Source organism: Pleurodeles waltl, chromosome 4_2 (genome assembly GCF_031143425.1).
Source record: "Pleurodeles waltl isolate 20211129_DDA chromosome 4_2, aPleWal1.hap1.20221129, whole genome shotgun sequence".
NCBI lineage: Eukaryota > Metazoa > Chordata > Amphibia > Caudata > Salamandridae > Pleurodeles > Pleurodeles waltl.
Window position 1 is genome coordinate 891,580,347 of NC_090443.1, and position 16,198 is coordinate 891,596,544.

A 16,198-nucleotide genomic window follows, 5' to 3' on the forward strand; every position below is an offset into this window, starting at 1 on the left:
TCTGCAACCTCTGATTGTCTCCAGACCATAAAGAGGTGAACCGCGAGGCTTGAAAATCTTTTCTATCTAAAAAGACACTGAGTGATCGAAGGGCCAGTCATCATGAGATGCAGCGACAGGAGATCAATATTATGTCGGAGCCAAAGCAGGAGCCACAAGAGGCTTCGGCTGCTGAGAAGGAGGAGGCTTTTTGGTCGAGGATTCAGACTGACTGTAGGAGGCTGGCTCAGAATATGGTGTACACCTATAGGTGAGGCACCCTGCTCGGAGTCCGGACAACCCTCAGTGATAGTGTAAGTGGTTTCTAATAACCATAGCTCCCAGAGGGTAGTTGTGGAGAGCAGCTGAGGCTAATCAGAGAGAGTGTAAAGCAACTGCAATACCCACAGCGTCAGTCAGTGATCTACACGCAAGAAAGAACCACATCAAGTGTTAGACAAATAAGATGATAAATATTAACACACTAGCACTTAGCTACAACATAAAGTGACATGGGCCCCTGTGGTGGACCAAACTATATATTTAAAAAATGGGATAAGAACAGTACAACCAGATAAGACTAAATACTCAAGGAGCCTAAGGACTGGGGAAGTACTAAAACACTAAAGGTAAGTAGCAGAGTTTCCCCAGGAGCCTGTATGCAGAGGTGTTACTTAGCGTCAAGGTCCATAGGATAACATGGGATAGTCGCGGTCGGAAAAAGGTTGAGACCTTGAGGAAACCTGTTGGAGCAAGGAAGGTTCAAGAGTGCCCCCATATATGTGGATACCCAGAGAAGTGGAGTACCTTCACCAGGGAGCCTAGGTGCATATGGGTGACATTGTGTCAGCACCTCCTGTTGAAGTAAACAGGGACCTCGGCTGTGCAGCTGCTACAGTGATCTGTGGGCCAGGTCGCTGGAACCGGACGTTCGTAGATTCCGGACAAGGAGTATCTGAAGAAAGAGGGGACAGAGTCCATACCACCCAGAGTCACGTGGTGGGTGAAGAGGGGAATGCCCACCCTTCTTGTGGGTAATTCTCTGATAAACAGTTGTCGTGAGGAGGCAGCTGCAGCTTCCAGGTGATGCAGATGGCCCAGGAGTTTCCCACGATCTGTCGTCGAATTGCAGACAGAGGGGTCAGTGATCGTCGGGACCACCAACAAGCCTTGGCAAATGCAAGAGGAAGGATGCACGAAGAATTGCAAAAGATGGGCCCAGCAAGATCCAAGGGACTCAGCCTTCACAGGTAAGTCAGGGCCAGCCCTCAGCAGTGAGAAGAGCCATCAGGAATTGATGGAGACCGCAGGAGGACCCTTTGGCAGCAGGCACAGGGAGTCTCAAGTAGGCCTCAGCAGCACAAAGAAGATCGAAGCCCGAGTTGCAGGGAGGACGTCTGTCTTGGAGGTGTGTGATGCTTGAGGATGGGGCTTCTTGGAGCTAGGACGTCTTAGGACTGAAGTGCCAACAAGCCTTGGCAACACCAAACAAACATGGTGCACAGGGGTTTCCGTTCCAGCTACAAGGAACCACTGACTTCCCAGTTGCAAAGAAGACACGTCAGTCCTCTGGAGAGCCACCTGTGTTGCAGAGCTTTGGAGAGTCCATGGGACAGAAGGATCCACAAACCAGTCGTCGACGTTGATGGGCGTGCGATTGCGGGAGAGTGACTTCTTCACTCCAAGGGAGATTCCTTCTGGATGTCCTTAGTGCAGGCAGAGTCCTTGTGACTCTGGAGGATGCACAGCCTTGGAAGTTGAGTCCTTACAATACTTGGAGACAAAGTTGCAGTAGGAGCCCTCCTACCAGTTGCAGTCTTGTCTTGGTTCACGGTGAAGTCCAGCAGCAGACTTCGGTGTCTAGGTCGCAGAAGCAGTCTTGAAGATGAATCTTGTAGATTAATCTAGTCGATGTATTTTGCAGATGAATCTTGGGTCCCACCTTCAGGGGATCCCTTATGTAACCCAGGAAGGGGGTTGGAGGACTTCTGTGATGACCCACCTGTCAGGAGCGGAGGGGTCCGGGGCACTACTCTACTGGACTGACCAGTCAGATGGTCCCAGGGGCGTCTGCTCATCTTGTTTCCAAGATGGCAGAACCAAGTGGCCACCTGGTAGAAGCCTGGACGCCTCCCTAGGGGAGGGACTGGACAGGGGGTGTTTACTCCCCTCTCCTTTGTGGACTCCTGCACTGGAAGAAACCGGTTTTGCAAGGAGGGCCCCAAATGTGCCCTTCAAAGCAGTCTGGTGGCGCTCAGGAGCACCCCCACCCTAGCCCAAAGACACCTATTTTTAAAGGAGAGGTGGTAACACCTCTCCCTTACAGGAGACCCTTTGTTCTGCCTTCTCCTGCCTGAGTTAAGCTCAGCAGCAGGAGGGCAGAACAGTGTCTGGGATCGGTGGCAGCACTGGCCTGCACGCATACCCTGTAAGGCTAGACAGGCAGACATGGGGGAAATCCTCTAAGGAACCCCCAGAGCACATGGTATCATGCAGCTAGCATTGGCGCCACTGTTGTTGCATGATTCTAACATGTTTGATACCAAACATGACTAGGTTCGGTGAAGCCATTATGTAGTTGGACATCTTGTGATGACCAGTGTCCACTACATAACTTAAAATGCCCTGCAAAGACCCGCAAATGGAGTCTGGGGTTGTAAGCATACCTCTGCTCATGCAGGGGTACCCTCACAATCAGAACCATGCACCCTGTCCTTGGGCAGAAGGGCCTACCTTAGGGGTGACTTATAGGTTCAGAATTGTAGAGACCGTGATATAAGGTTAACCTTATATCTGGGGTGAAAGGTGCATGCACCATTTCACACAGGCTGCAATGGAAGGCCAGTAGACAGTTTGCCTGGGCTGCCATGGGTGGCACATTACATGCTGCAGCCCATGGGGGGATCCATGGTGTACCAATACCCTGGATAACTATGTACCATATACTAGGGACTTGCAGGGATGCACCAGTATACAAATTGGGGAGTGTAATAATTACTTACCAACCAAATTTAGGGGAGAGAACATTTAGGGGAGAGAACAGTTACAGATGGGTCCTGTTCAGCAGGATCCCAGTATACCACAGTCAAAACACACTGACACTAGGCAAAAAGTGGAGGCAACCATGTCAGAATAAAATCCTACTTTCCTACACTGATGATGAGACAGTTCTTGAAATGCAAGGCCTTCCTTCAGCTCAACCAACCATGAGTACCAGTTCTCTTTCTCAGCCCAAAAAGACAACCATTCATACGAAAGCAAAGGCTGTCGGGCCGCCACTGCCATCAGGCCTTGGCTGGCACTGAAAAACTGATTTGAAGCTCCGCTCCAAAAAACAAGCCTCAACAGACCATACCAGTACCGAGCTGAACTTCACCAGCTTTGGCTCCGAAAACTCCGACCTCCGACTCTGCATCGACTAACTGTATTTGAAGAGGCCTTCGACATTCCCATGCCTCCTACCAAGACCATAAGGATTGAAAGTGACTCTGGTGACATGCACCCTCCTTTGCTGCCTTCTCCACTACCACAGACACCACCACCCTCCCCTTCAACACCTCACTCTCAGGGTGATCCCCTTGATATTACACCTCAAGGCTTCCCTTACTCTTTTTATGATGTTCAGGAAGCAGGGGACGATACTGTGACCTTTTGTCACAATGCAATGTTGACCATTACACCAACACTGATACAGAAATCTATCCGGCAAGACCTTCCGCACTAGGTAATACTACCTCCTGTTAGGAGCTCACTGGGAGTGAAGCCACTTTTCAGATGCCCCTACATAAAGAGCTGATCAAGGATGACTTCCTCTTTGAAACACTCACTACGTCACATAGGTCCACACAATACCTTCCCAAGCTTAAGGGAATGATGACACACGCATACTATATTTTTAAGGATCTGAGCATGGCACGTATTATCACACCACGTGTGGACAAAAAATACAAAGCTTCTCCCTCAGACCCCGTCTTTATTAGAGGTCAGATTCCCTAGTGGTCTCTAATGCTACAAAGAGAGCCTATTCCCAAGCAGCTAGCAGTGATCCGCCTCCTGATAAGGAGAGTATGCTAATTGATGCCTCTGGAAAGCAGGTTGCTGCTCAAGCCGCCAACTATTGGCGTATCACTAACACTCGAGGCCTGCTTGCTAGGTATGACTGTGCCCACTGGAATGAAATGGAGAAACTACTCCAGTATCTCCCAGAGGAGCACAGAAAGAGGGCCCAAGAAATTGTCAGTGATGGTCAGCTTGTATCTAACAATTCTGTTCGCTGTGCAGGAGACTCTGCTGACACGACTGCATGGGGCATCAACACCATTGTCCTCTTGGTTGGAATGCGTGGCTTCGCATATCAGGCTTCAAGCCTGAGGTACAGCAAACCATACTGACTGTAAATTTTGACAAAGAGCACCTTATTGGCCCACAAGTCGATCAGCCGCTCGAAAAAATAAAAAAGGACAATGAAGTGGCTAAGTCCATGGCTGCCCTACAACCCCCTGGTTCTAGAGGGGCTCTTCATAGACCAGGATATAAATCAACCTCCAAAACAGCCACGGATACTTCGTCCTCTTATCAAAAGGGCCTCAGTCATTCTCCCTTTGTGGTTTTTACAAAGGCCCCTACAGAGGAAACAATAACAGAGGTTGTGGTAAGACACCCTCCTCTAGAGGCTCCTCCTCTGCCTCCAAACAGTGACTCCCTTCACCTCCCCCCAACTACCTAACACCAGATGGGGGACGTCTTCAACAGTTTTTCATCCTATCACAATAGATCAATGGGTCCAACATGGTTGCTGTCTGGAGCTTATTTCTACACCTCAAAACATACCCCCCCTTCTTGCACTCACAAACTTTCACCAGAACATATCATTCTGCTCGAATAGGAGGTGCAAGCTTTACTACCAAAGGAGCTATAGAACCCGTTCCTCTACAAGATCAGGGAATAGGAGTAAACTCCCTGAACTTTCTCATTCCCAAAAAGGATGGGTTGTTAAGGCCTGTTCTAGATTTCAAGTGTTCGAATCGCTACATCCGTCAGAACATTTTCACATGCTCACACTTCAGGACTTGATCCCATTGCTTCAACAAGGCGATCTTCTCTCAGCACTAGATTTAACGGACACCTACTTTCACATTCCTGTTCACCCAGCGCATTGCAAATATCTCAGATTTGTGATAGCAGGACAACATTACCAGTTCCAAGCACTTCCCTTTGGCGTCAAAACCGACCTACGAGTGGTCACTAAGTGTCTAGCAGAGGTTAAAGCTCACTTGTGCAGAGAAAATATTCACATCTTCCCATATCTGGGCGAGTGGCACTCAAACAATATAGACTTGCTGCATCAACTAGGCTTCACTATCAATCAAAAAATCTCACCTTCATCCACTTCAGATCCAACCCTATCTCTTGGCTATTCTGAACATGCAATTGGGATTAGCCCATCCCAGTGAAGCAAGGATACAAAACTTGCAAGCACAAATTGTGCATTTCTGCCCCACTCACAGTCAAATGTGTTATGAGACTTTTAGGCATGATGGCCTCTTGCATTGCCATAGTGACAAATTCCAGTCTCCAAATGCACCCGTTGCAGGAATGTCTATCACGCCAATGGTCCCAGGCACAGGGTCGTCCAGAGGGTCTAATGTTGGTGGACAGCCGCACCCAACAAAACCAACTTGTTAAAGGAGCGGCCTTTTCAAGACCCTGTTCCAGGGATCATTATGACTACAGACGCCTCTCAGGTGGGGTTGGGCGCTGTAGGATGTTTGCTCTGTATATACAATCTCAAAGTGAGAGATCGTGTGCACAGAGTCCAAGGGTTCCCCTTAGAGGTTAATAGTGGCAATTTTAGATAATAATAATGCTCTATTTGTGGTAGAGTGGGTGAACAGTAGGCTTATCAGAGGGTAGTGTTAAGCATTTGTTTTATACACACAGGCAATGAATGAGAACACACACTCAGACTTAACTCCAGGCCAATAGGTTTTTCTATAGAAAAATATTATTTTCTTAATTTATTTTAGAACCACAAGATTCAGAATTTAAGTAAGTACGTAAAATAGTAAGGTACTTAGAATAGCTAAATATAGTACTTTGAATCAAAACAATCATATACACAGTTTAGCAGAAAATAGCAATAAGCTATTTTAAAAGTGGACACTGTGCAAAATTCAGCAGTTCCTGGGGGAGGTAAGTACAAGTTATTTTAGTAGGTAGGTAAAGCACTTGCAATTTCAGTCTCCGAGGCATAGGTAGCCCACCGTTGGGGGTTCAAGTCAACCCCAAACACCCAGCACCAGTAGCACAGGGCCGGTCAGGTGCAGAGGTCAAACAGGGGCCCAAATAACATAGGCGCCCTTGGAGACTAGGAGTGCTCCAGTTCCAGTCTGCTAGCAAGTATGTACCTGCGTCCTCAGGGGCAGACCTGGGGGGTTTTGTAGAGCACTGGGGGGTTCCCAAACAGGCACACAAAAAACACCCTCAGTGGCACAGGGGCGGCTGTGTGCAGTGTGCAAAGTAGGCGTCTGATTCTGTTTTGAAATCAAAGGAGGGACCTGAGGGTCACTCTGGTGATGCAGGCAGTGCACAGGGGGGCTTCTCGGGCCAGCCACTGACTGGGCAAGGATGAGGGCGGCCTGCTGGTCACTCCTGCACCGGTAGTTGGTTCCTCTCGGGCCTGGGGGCTGCGGGTGCAGTGCTTCTTCCAGGCGTCGGGTTCTTTGTTACCGGGCAGTCCCGGTCAGGGGGAGCCTCTGGATTCTCTCTGCAGGCGTCGCCGTAGGGGTGCAGGGAGGTCATCTCAGGGTGGCCACTTCGTGGGAGTCGCCTGGGGGTCCTAGCTGCAGTGTTGGTTTCTCTGGGCACAGGCCCGGGGCGTTGGGTGCAGTGTGTTGGGGACTCACGCTTCAGGAGTGATTGAGAGTTCCTTTAAAGATGGTTTCTTCTTTTTGCTTTGGACAGAGCCGCTGTCCACTGGAGTTTCTTGGTCCTTATGGTTGCAGGGCAGTCCTCTCAGTCGGCAGAGGTCTCTGATCCTGCTGGATGCTTCACTGTTGCAGGTTCCATGAATCTGGAGACAAGCCGGTAGGGGTGGGGCAAAAGCAGTTGTCGTCTCTGTCTTCTCTGCGGGGCTTTCAGGTCAGCAGTCCTTCTTCTTAGGTCATCAGGAATCTGTTTTCCTGGGTTCAGGGTCGCCCCTAAATACTAAATTTAGGGGTGTGTTTAGGGCTGGAGGGCAGTAGCCAATGGTTACTGTCCCTGAGGGTGGCTACACCCTACTTGTGCCTCCTCCCTTTAGGGAGCGGGGCACATCCCTAATCCTACTGGGCTAAATTCACCAAAGCAAGATGGAGGATTTTCTATGGAATGGGTCACCTCAGCTCAGGACACCTTAGGGGCTGCCCTGGCTGGAGGGTGAATCCTTCTTGTTTTTTGCATTATCGCCTCCAGACTTGCCACCAAAAGAGGGGGCTGTGTCCCGGGGCGTGTGCATCTCCACTAGCTGGAGTGCCCTGCAGCGTTGTAACACCAGGCTTGAGCCTTTGAGGCTCACTGCCAGGTGTTACAGTTCCTGCAGGGCAAGGTGTGAGGCACCTCCACCCAGGACAGGCTTTGTTCCTGGTCACAGAGTGCACAAAGGCACTCACCCCATGTGGCCAGAAACTCGTCTGGAGGTGGCAGACTGTCAGATACCGGTCAGCCTAGCACTAGCAGTGGGGCTGGCATGCAGGGGGCATCTCTAAGATGCCCTCTGAGTACATTTCTCAATAGATCCCACACTGGCATCAGTGTGGATTTATTGTGCTGAAAAGTTTGATATCAAACTTCCCAGTATTCAGTGTATCTATTATGAAACTGTGGAATTGGTGTTTGACAAACTCCCAGACGGTTTACTCTTTATGGCAACCTTGAACTTACAATGTCTAAGAATTGGCTTAGACACTGTAGGGGCATAGTGCTCATGCACATATGCCCTCACCTGTGGTATAGTGCACCCTGCCTTAGGGCTGTAAGGCCTGCTAGGGGGTGACTTACCTATGCCACAGGCAGTGGGTTGAGGGCATGGCACCCTGAGGGGAGTGCCATGTCGACTTAGCCTTTTTCTCCCCACCAGCACACACAAGCTGTGAGGCAGTGTGCATGTGCTGAGTGAGGGGTCCCCAGGGTGGCATAAGTTATGCTACAGCCCTTAGAGACCTTCCCTGGCCACAGGGCCCTTGGTACCAGGGGATCTCAAAGTCCAGGGTCTCGAAAATCCCAAACATTGCCCTATGCACAACATTTATCTAGAGCTTCTAGCTGTTCTACTAGCATTGAACGTGTCCACAGTTCAGCTCATCAACAAAGTTGTCCTAAGACGCGCAGACAACATGACAACATACTCTTCACAGACAATCTGGCATTGGGCCATTTGCAACAACATTCATCTGCTAGCATAACATCTCTCAGAGACGCACAAGTTTGCCGATCTCCTCAGCAAGATGCAGCAGCAAGTCCACGAGTGGGAACTCCACCCACAAGTCCTCCTTTACTAGTTCCAAAAATGGAGGTACCCAGACATAGACCAGTTCGCACCAAGAGAAAACGCAAGATGCCTACACTTAGTCTCCAGGTTCCCACACCCTCAGACTAAGGGCAATGCTCTATGGATGAACTGGTCAGAGATTTTTGCCTACACTTTCCCACCTCCCCCTCTCCTTCTGTTTCTGGTTTGGAAGCTCAAGCAAACATCACTCTTCTAGAGTTATCAGTGGTTCCTCAAGAAGCTTCCCCACAACCTGAACCTTCTAACTCTGAACCATGGTCAAATGAGACACCTAAATCCTAAGGAATTAAATCTTGCGATATGTCTCCTGAAGTCATAGGGTTTGGATACCTTAAGCTGCCTTAATAATGCATGAATATTCTTAAAGAGGCACATAAGCCCACTGCTAGAGTTTATTTTGCAGCAAAACAGAAACATTTTGTCTGTTCCTGTCAGTACAAGCAGTGGGACCCCTTTCAGGTGTTATTACAGGATATTCTTTCATACCTTCTACATATGCACAAAGCAAACTTAGCGTACACTTCCATAAGATTCCATAACATTAAGCAGCTATAGCAACTTCCCTGCAAAACAGTCAGCATTCTTCTCTTTTTAAAATTCCAGTCGTTGTAGCTTTTATTGAAGGAAGTAAGAGGGTGAGCCCCCCAAGGGTACCTAGGAATCTTCTTGGAATCCTAACATTGTACTCACTAGACTCATGGGTCCACCGTTTGAACCTCTTCATGTCCTTTTCAGTTTCTGTCATGGAAAGTGGCATTCTTAGTTGCTTTCCCTTCACTTAGGCATGTAAGTGAGCTACAGGCCTTAACCTTAGAAGAACCCTTTTTCCAAATACACAAGAAAAGAGTAGTTCTCTGCTCTAATCCCAAGTTCTTACCAAAAGTGGTATCTCAGTTTCACCTAAAGCAAACCATTGAATTGCCAGTCTTCTTTCTGCAGCCAGATGCAGTTGCTGAAAGAGCTCTCCACACATTAGCCTTAAAGAGAGCACTTTGTCCTCCATTGATAAAACTATAGCATTTAGGAAAACTAACCTTCTCACCACCTCACAAAGGCAATCCTTTGTCTAAATCTGGTATAGCTAGGTGGATTGTTAAATGTATCCAGATCTCCTATGCCAAAGCCAAAAGAGGGTGAGTGTGTGTAGGGATATCTTTTTCCTATGTTACAAAATATGGTAATCCCTCTGTTCAAGCACTATGAGCCTAAGCTAGCCTGATACGGACCACATGTTTGCATTTGCCTGGAAGGGTTGGAGAAAAGCCCAAAGTTTGGATGCATCACAGATTAACATGCATTTTCTTTTTTGCTTTGCAGAGATGTGCGTCTTATGATTCTGGAGCATGCCCGATGGTCCATGATTGAGAAGTACAACGCTTTAATGAAAGGCCTGAGCATCGAATCTCTGCTTACCTTTGTGAAAGACTTCAAATCACAAATGTTTGCTGAAGGTCTGGTACAGGGAAACTTTACCAGCAAAGTAAGTATTGGTAGCTTCAGAAAGGATGTGACAAGAATGTAATAACTGATGTTATTTTACGGGATAAGGGCACGATTGTTCAGATAAACAAAAGAATAATTAAATGCTTTACTTTTTATGAATTGGTAAATAACTGTTTGCACCCTGTCACCTTAAACCTCATGTTTAGCATGACCAGTTACCGAGGTTATTTTAGGTAACAGTCCACTGCTAAATCTGTGTGCACTGCACTTTGATTTCATGACAAAGGTGAATAATCGAAAACAAGTTTCACCTTTTGTTTCCAATTTAAAGGGCTGTAGGTAAGCACCCTTTTTGCCATAATTAGCCCCCACATTTAGCCTTTTTTCTGATGTGGCTTTGACTATGCACTGGGTCCCTGCTAAACAGGTCCCCAGTGCCAGATCTCTTTCCCCAAAACTGCACAGTTGTTTTGCACAATTGGCAAACGTTAGTTACCACTAAAAGTCACTAGTAAATCGTACCCCTGGTACCTAGGGCCTGGGGTACTAGGGAAGATCTCTGTGGGCTGCAGCACCATCTGTGTCTCCCTTGGGTACCTGTAAGGAAATGCCTCCTTGGCATGGTTACCCCCTAACTTTTTGCCTTTGCTGATGCTAAGTTTTGATTTGAAAGTGTGCTGGGAAACTGCTAACCAGGCCCCAGCACCAGTGTTCTTTCCCTAAACTGTACCTTTGTCTCCACAATTGGCACAACCCTGGCATCCAGGTAAGTCCCTTGTAACTGGTACCCCTGGTACTAAGGGCCCTGATGCCAAGGAAGGTCTCTAAGGGCTGCATCATGTCTTATGCCACCCTGGGGACCCCTCACTCAGCACATGCACACTGCCTCTCAGCTTGTGTGTGCTGGTGGGGAGAAAATGACTAAGTCGACATGGCAGTCCCCTCAGAGGGCCATGGCAACTTCACACTGCCTGTGGCATAGGTAAGTCACCCCTCTAGCAGGCCTTACAGCCCTAAGGCAGGGTGCACTATACCACAGGTGAGGGCATATGTGCATGAGCACTATGCCCCTACAGTGTCTAAGCAAAACCTTAGACATTGTAAGTGCAGGGTAGCTATAAGAGTATATGGTCTGGGAGTTTGTCAAACATGAATTCCACAGTTCCATAATGGCTACACTGAAAACTGGGAAGTTTGGTATCAAACGTCTCAGCACAATAAATCCACACTGATGCCAGTGTGCAATTTATTGTAACATGCACCCAGAGGGCATCTTAGAGATGCCCCGTGAATACCAATCTGACTTCTAGTGTAGGCTGACCAGTTTCTGCTAGCCTGCCACACATCAGACATGTTGCTGGTCACATGGGGAGAGTGCCTTTGTCACTCTGTGACCAGGAACAAAGCCTGTACTGGGTGGAGGTGCTTCTGACCTCCCCCTACAGGAACTGTAACACCTGGCGGTGAGCCTCAAAGGCTCACCCCTTTTGTTACAGCGCCCCAGGACATCCCAGCTAGTGGAGATGCCCGCCCCTCCGGCCACTGCCCCCACTTTTGGCAGCAAGGCTGGAGGAGATAATGAGAAAAACAAGGAGGAGTCACCCACCAGTCAGTGCAGCCCCTAAGGTGTCCTGAGCTGAGGTGTCCCCTGCCTTGAGAAATCCTCCATCTTAAGTTTGGAGGATTCCCCCAATAGGATTAGGGATGTGCCCCCCTCCCCACAGGGAGGAGGCACAAAGAGGGTGTAGCCACCCTCAAGGACAGTAGCCATTGGCTACTGCCCTCCCAGACCTAAACACACCCCTAACTTCAGTATTTAGGGGCTCCCCAGATCCCAGGAAATCAGATTCCTGCAACCCGAAGAAACAAGAAGGACTGCTGACCTACAAGCCTGCAGAGAAGGAGGAAGACGACAACTGCTTTGGCCCCAGCTTTACCGGCCTGTCTCCAACTTCGAAAACCTGCTCCAGCGACGCATTCGACAGGGACCAGCGACCTGTGAAGCCTCAGATGACTGCCCTGGACTAAAGGACCAAAAAACTCCTGTGAATAGCAGCCCTGTTCAAAACCAGCTACTTCTTTGCAACAAAGAAGCAACTTTCAAAGACTGCACGTTTCCTGCCGGAAGCGTGAGACTTCACACTCTGCACCCGACGCCCCCGGCTCGAGATCCAGAGAACAAAGTACCTCAGGGAGGACTCCCTGGCGACTGCGCGCCCGTGAGTAACCAGAGACGACCCGCCTGCGCCCCCACAGCGACGCCTGCAGAGAGAATCCAGAGGCTCCCCCTGACCGCGACTGCCTGTAACAAGGGACCCGACGCCTGGAACCCACACTGCACCCGCAGCCCCCAGGACCTGAATGAACTGAACTTCAACGCAGGAGTGACCCCAAGCGACCCTCTGCCTAGCCCAGGTGGTGGCTGTCCCGAGAAGCCCCTCCTGTGCCTGCCTTCACCGCTAGAGGGACCCCTGGGTCCCTCCATTGTTTACTACCTAAAACCTGACGCCTGCTTTGCACACTGCACCCAGCTGCCCCTGTGCCGCTGAGGGTGTGTTTTGTGTGCCTGTTTGGGACCCCCCCAGTGCTCTACAAAACCCCCCTGGTCTGCCCCCGAGGATGCAGGTACTTACCTGCTGGTAGACTGTAACCGGAGCACCCCTATTCTCCAAAGGCACCTATGTGTTTTGGGCACCTCTTTGATCTCTGCACCTGACCGGCCCTGAGCTGCTGGTGTGGTAACTTTGGGGTTGCCTTGAACCCCCAACGGTGGGCTGCCTATGCCCCAGAACTGAGACTTGTAAGTGTTTTACTTACCTCCTAATCTAATCTTTACTTACCTCCCCCAGGAACTGTTTATTTTTGCAATGTGTCCACTTTGAAAATAGCTTATTGCCATTTTTACAAAGACTGTATATGATATTGCTTACATTCAAAGTTCCTAAAGTATCTAAGTGAAGTACCTTACATTTAAAGTGTTTACTGTAAATCTTGAACCTGTGGTTCTTAAAATAAACTAAGAAAATATATTTTTCAGTATAAAAACCTATTGGCCTGGAGTAAGTCTTTGAGTGTGTGTTCTTAATTGATTGCCTGTGTGTGTACAAAAAATGCTTAACACTTCCCTCTGATAAGCCTACTGCTCGACCACACTACCACAAAATAGAGCATTCGAATTATCTAATTTTGCCACTATCTTACCTCTAAGGGGAACCCTTGGACTCTGTGCACACTATTTCTTACTTTGAAATAGTGTATACAGAGCCACCTTCCTACAGTACCTCCTCACCAAACACTCATAGTGCTGCCATTGCAGACTGTGAGTGTTGGTGCAGGCTAAGTTAAAAACACAACCTGTCACACACCCATCTGTGCAAGCCCTCTATCACTGCATATGCCAGGTGTAAGTCACCCCTAAGGCAGGGTGCATCCAGACACATGGGAGGGCATATATGCATGAGCAGATATACCCCTGCTGTATGTCTGTTAATTCTGAGACATAGTACGTGCACAGGGAAGCCATTTTAAATGCCTGCGCTGGACACCGATTACTGCGACATCCGCAGCTACATGATGGCTTCTCTGAATCCAGGGATGTTTGCTATCAAACATCTCAGAATAATAAACCCTCACTGACCCCAGTGAATTAAAAGAGAAAAAGCACACAGAGGACACCTTAGAGGTACCCCTGCAAACCTACCAATTACTAATGTGTTGATTAACTGGTTCTGACCAGTTCAGGCACCACAGATGCCTTTCTGGCCCCCCAAGGTGAGAGCCAGCGCTCTCAAGGGCCTCAGACAAAAGCCTGCACTGGTCAGAGGTGTGGCCTCCTCTCCCAGGCAGGATGCACATTCCAGGGCGGGGAGCTTTAAAGGCCTTGCCGCCTTAGTAATGCGACCCAGGTCTCTCCAAATGGCAGAGATGACCAACCCTCCTGTCCTGACACCATGTTTGGCTGCAGCACAGGTGGGAAAATAAGTTTAATTAGGAGGGTTTCCACTTCATGGCAGTCCCACCCCTAAAGTGGACGAGCTAAAGTAAATACCACATTTTTTCCTTCATCTTGTTTGGAAGGAATTAGGCCACTAGGGTTAGGGTTATGCCCACTTCCCAGTGGAAGTGGTCATAAGTTTGTAGTCACCCTGAAGGTGGTCAGCCCATGGGCTACCGCCTGGCACTCCCTGTTACGCCCCTAAATTGAGTATTTAGGTGCCACGACTGACCTCTAAAACTCAGATTTCGACAACTTGAGAAGACCCACTCAAAGAGTTGCACCTGCCTACACAGAAAAGAAGCAGCAGCTGACCACAGTGAACAGTCTGCTGACCTCAAAGGACCCTGCACCAAAAGCCAACTTGTCCAGCATTTAATAAAGACTCGAGTCTCCAGTGGGCAGCAGAGTTGTCCTGCAACAAGAAACTCCAAACAAAAGACTCTGTAGCTGCTGGACCCCGGAAACCCGACACCACAAGTGACTACTGCACCCAACGTCCACGACCCATGGTGAAGGCAACCAACGGTGCCAACGCGGGTCCTCAGCTGCCCAGAGACCAAGCCCACTATGGTCTCATCCATCTTGGACTCTCCCGAGATGCCTGCAGCCTCTGCACGCAGGCCCCCACTTCCACATGCTTGTGGAGAGAGAAAATCTGACCTCGCAAGCAACCACTGGGTAGGAAAGTAGCATCTTTCTGGTATAGTTACCCCACTTTTTGCCTTGTATCAGTGTGTTTAGACTGTAGTACACTGGGATCCTGCTAACTAGGACCCCACTGTCAGTACTCTCCCCTAAATTTATTTGTATGATTACTATTACACCCCACAATTGTCATTCTGGTGCACAAATGTAAGTTTCTAGTATATGGTACTTGGTTACTGAGGGCATTGGTACACCAGGGATCCCCGAAGGGCTGCAGCATGTATTATGACTCCCATTGGAGCCCATGCAAACTGTGACTACAGACCTGCCATTGCAGCCTGTGTGAAATGTGCATGCACCTTTAACTTTAGATATATTTGCCTTATATCATGAGCACTACACTCTGACCCTGTAGGTCACCCCTAAGGTAGGCCCTTTAGGTCAAGGGAAGGGTGTATGGTTCTAAGTGTGAGGGCACCCCTGCATGAGCAGAGGTGCCCCTACAAAATCCAGACTCAATTCCCTGTGCTTCGTAGGTGTCGGGAAGCCAACTTAAGGGTATGTAGTGGACACAGGTCAACACAAGTTGTCCAAGTGCATACTGGCTTCACGGAACCTATGCATGTTTGGTAACAAACATGTTGGAATCATGCAACCACACCGATTCCATTGTTAGATGCATGATACCATGTACTCTGGGGGTTCCCTAGGGGATCCCCCATGTCTTCATGTACAGCCTTTCAGGGTCTGCATGTCAGCCCATGCTGTTGCCCACCACAGACACTGTTCTGCCCTCCTCCTGCTGCTGAGTCTAACGCAGGCAGGGGAAGGCAGAACAAAAGATTTCCTGTAATAGAGAGGTGGGACCTCCTCTTCTTTAGAAGTCTGTGTCTCTGGGCTGGGGTACCTCTGAGCGCCACCAGACTGCTTTGAAGGGCACATTTGGTGCCCTCCTGGCATAAACGGGTTTGCACCAGTGCAGGAACCCTGGTTACCGCGCTGGTGCGAAACCACACAGAGGATGGGTGTAGGAAAATGGCTCGGTGTTGCAGTTACCCCCCACTTTTTGCCTGATATTGTTGCTGACTTGATTAATAAGTGTGCTGGGACCTTGCTAACCAGGCCCCAGCATCTGTGTTCTTTCACTAAAAATGTACCATTGTCCCACAATTGGCACAGCCCTGGCACACAGGTAAGTCTCCTGTAAAAGGTAACAGTGGTACCAATGGCCCGGTGACCAGGGAAGGTCCTTAAGAGCTGCAGCATTTGTTGTGCAACCCTAAAGGACCCCTCACCTAACACATGCACACTGCCATTGCAATTTGTGTGTGATGTGGGGAGAAAAAGGCAAAGTCGACATGGCATCCCTCTCAGGATGCCATGCACACAAAATACCTCTCTGTTGCATAGGTAAGTCACCCCTCTAGCAGGCCTTAAAGCGCTAAGGCAGGGTGCACTATACCACCGGTGAGGGCATAGCTGCATGAGCAATATGCCCTTAAAGTGTTTGTCTATTCTTAGACATTGTAAGTACAGTGTGGCCATATTAGGTATTTGGTCTGGGAGTTTGTCAAAACGAACTCCGC

At 49.0% G+C, this 16,198-nt stretch overlaps 1 protein-coding gene across 1 annotated transcript in view; it reads left to right on the forward strand.

Annotated features, from left to right (window-relative positions):
- NRDC (nardilysin convertase) overlaps positions 1-16,198 on the forward strand; it is a 780,134-nt gene that overhangs the window by 541,766 nt on the left and 222,170 nt on the right. The window contains exon 22 of the mRNA XM_069232676.1: positions 9,845-10,007. Coding sequence (XP_069088777.1) covers positions 9,845-10,007 — 163 coding nt within the window. The remainder of the gene's footprint in view (positions 1-9,844; positions 10,008-16,198) is intronic.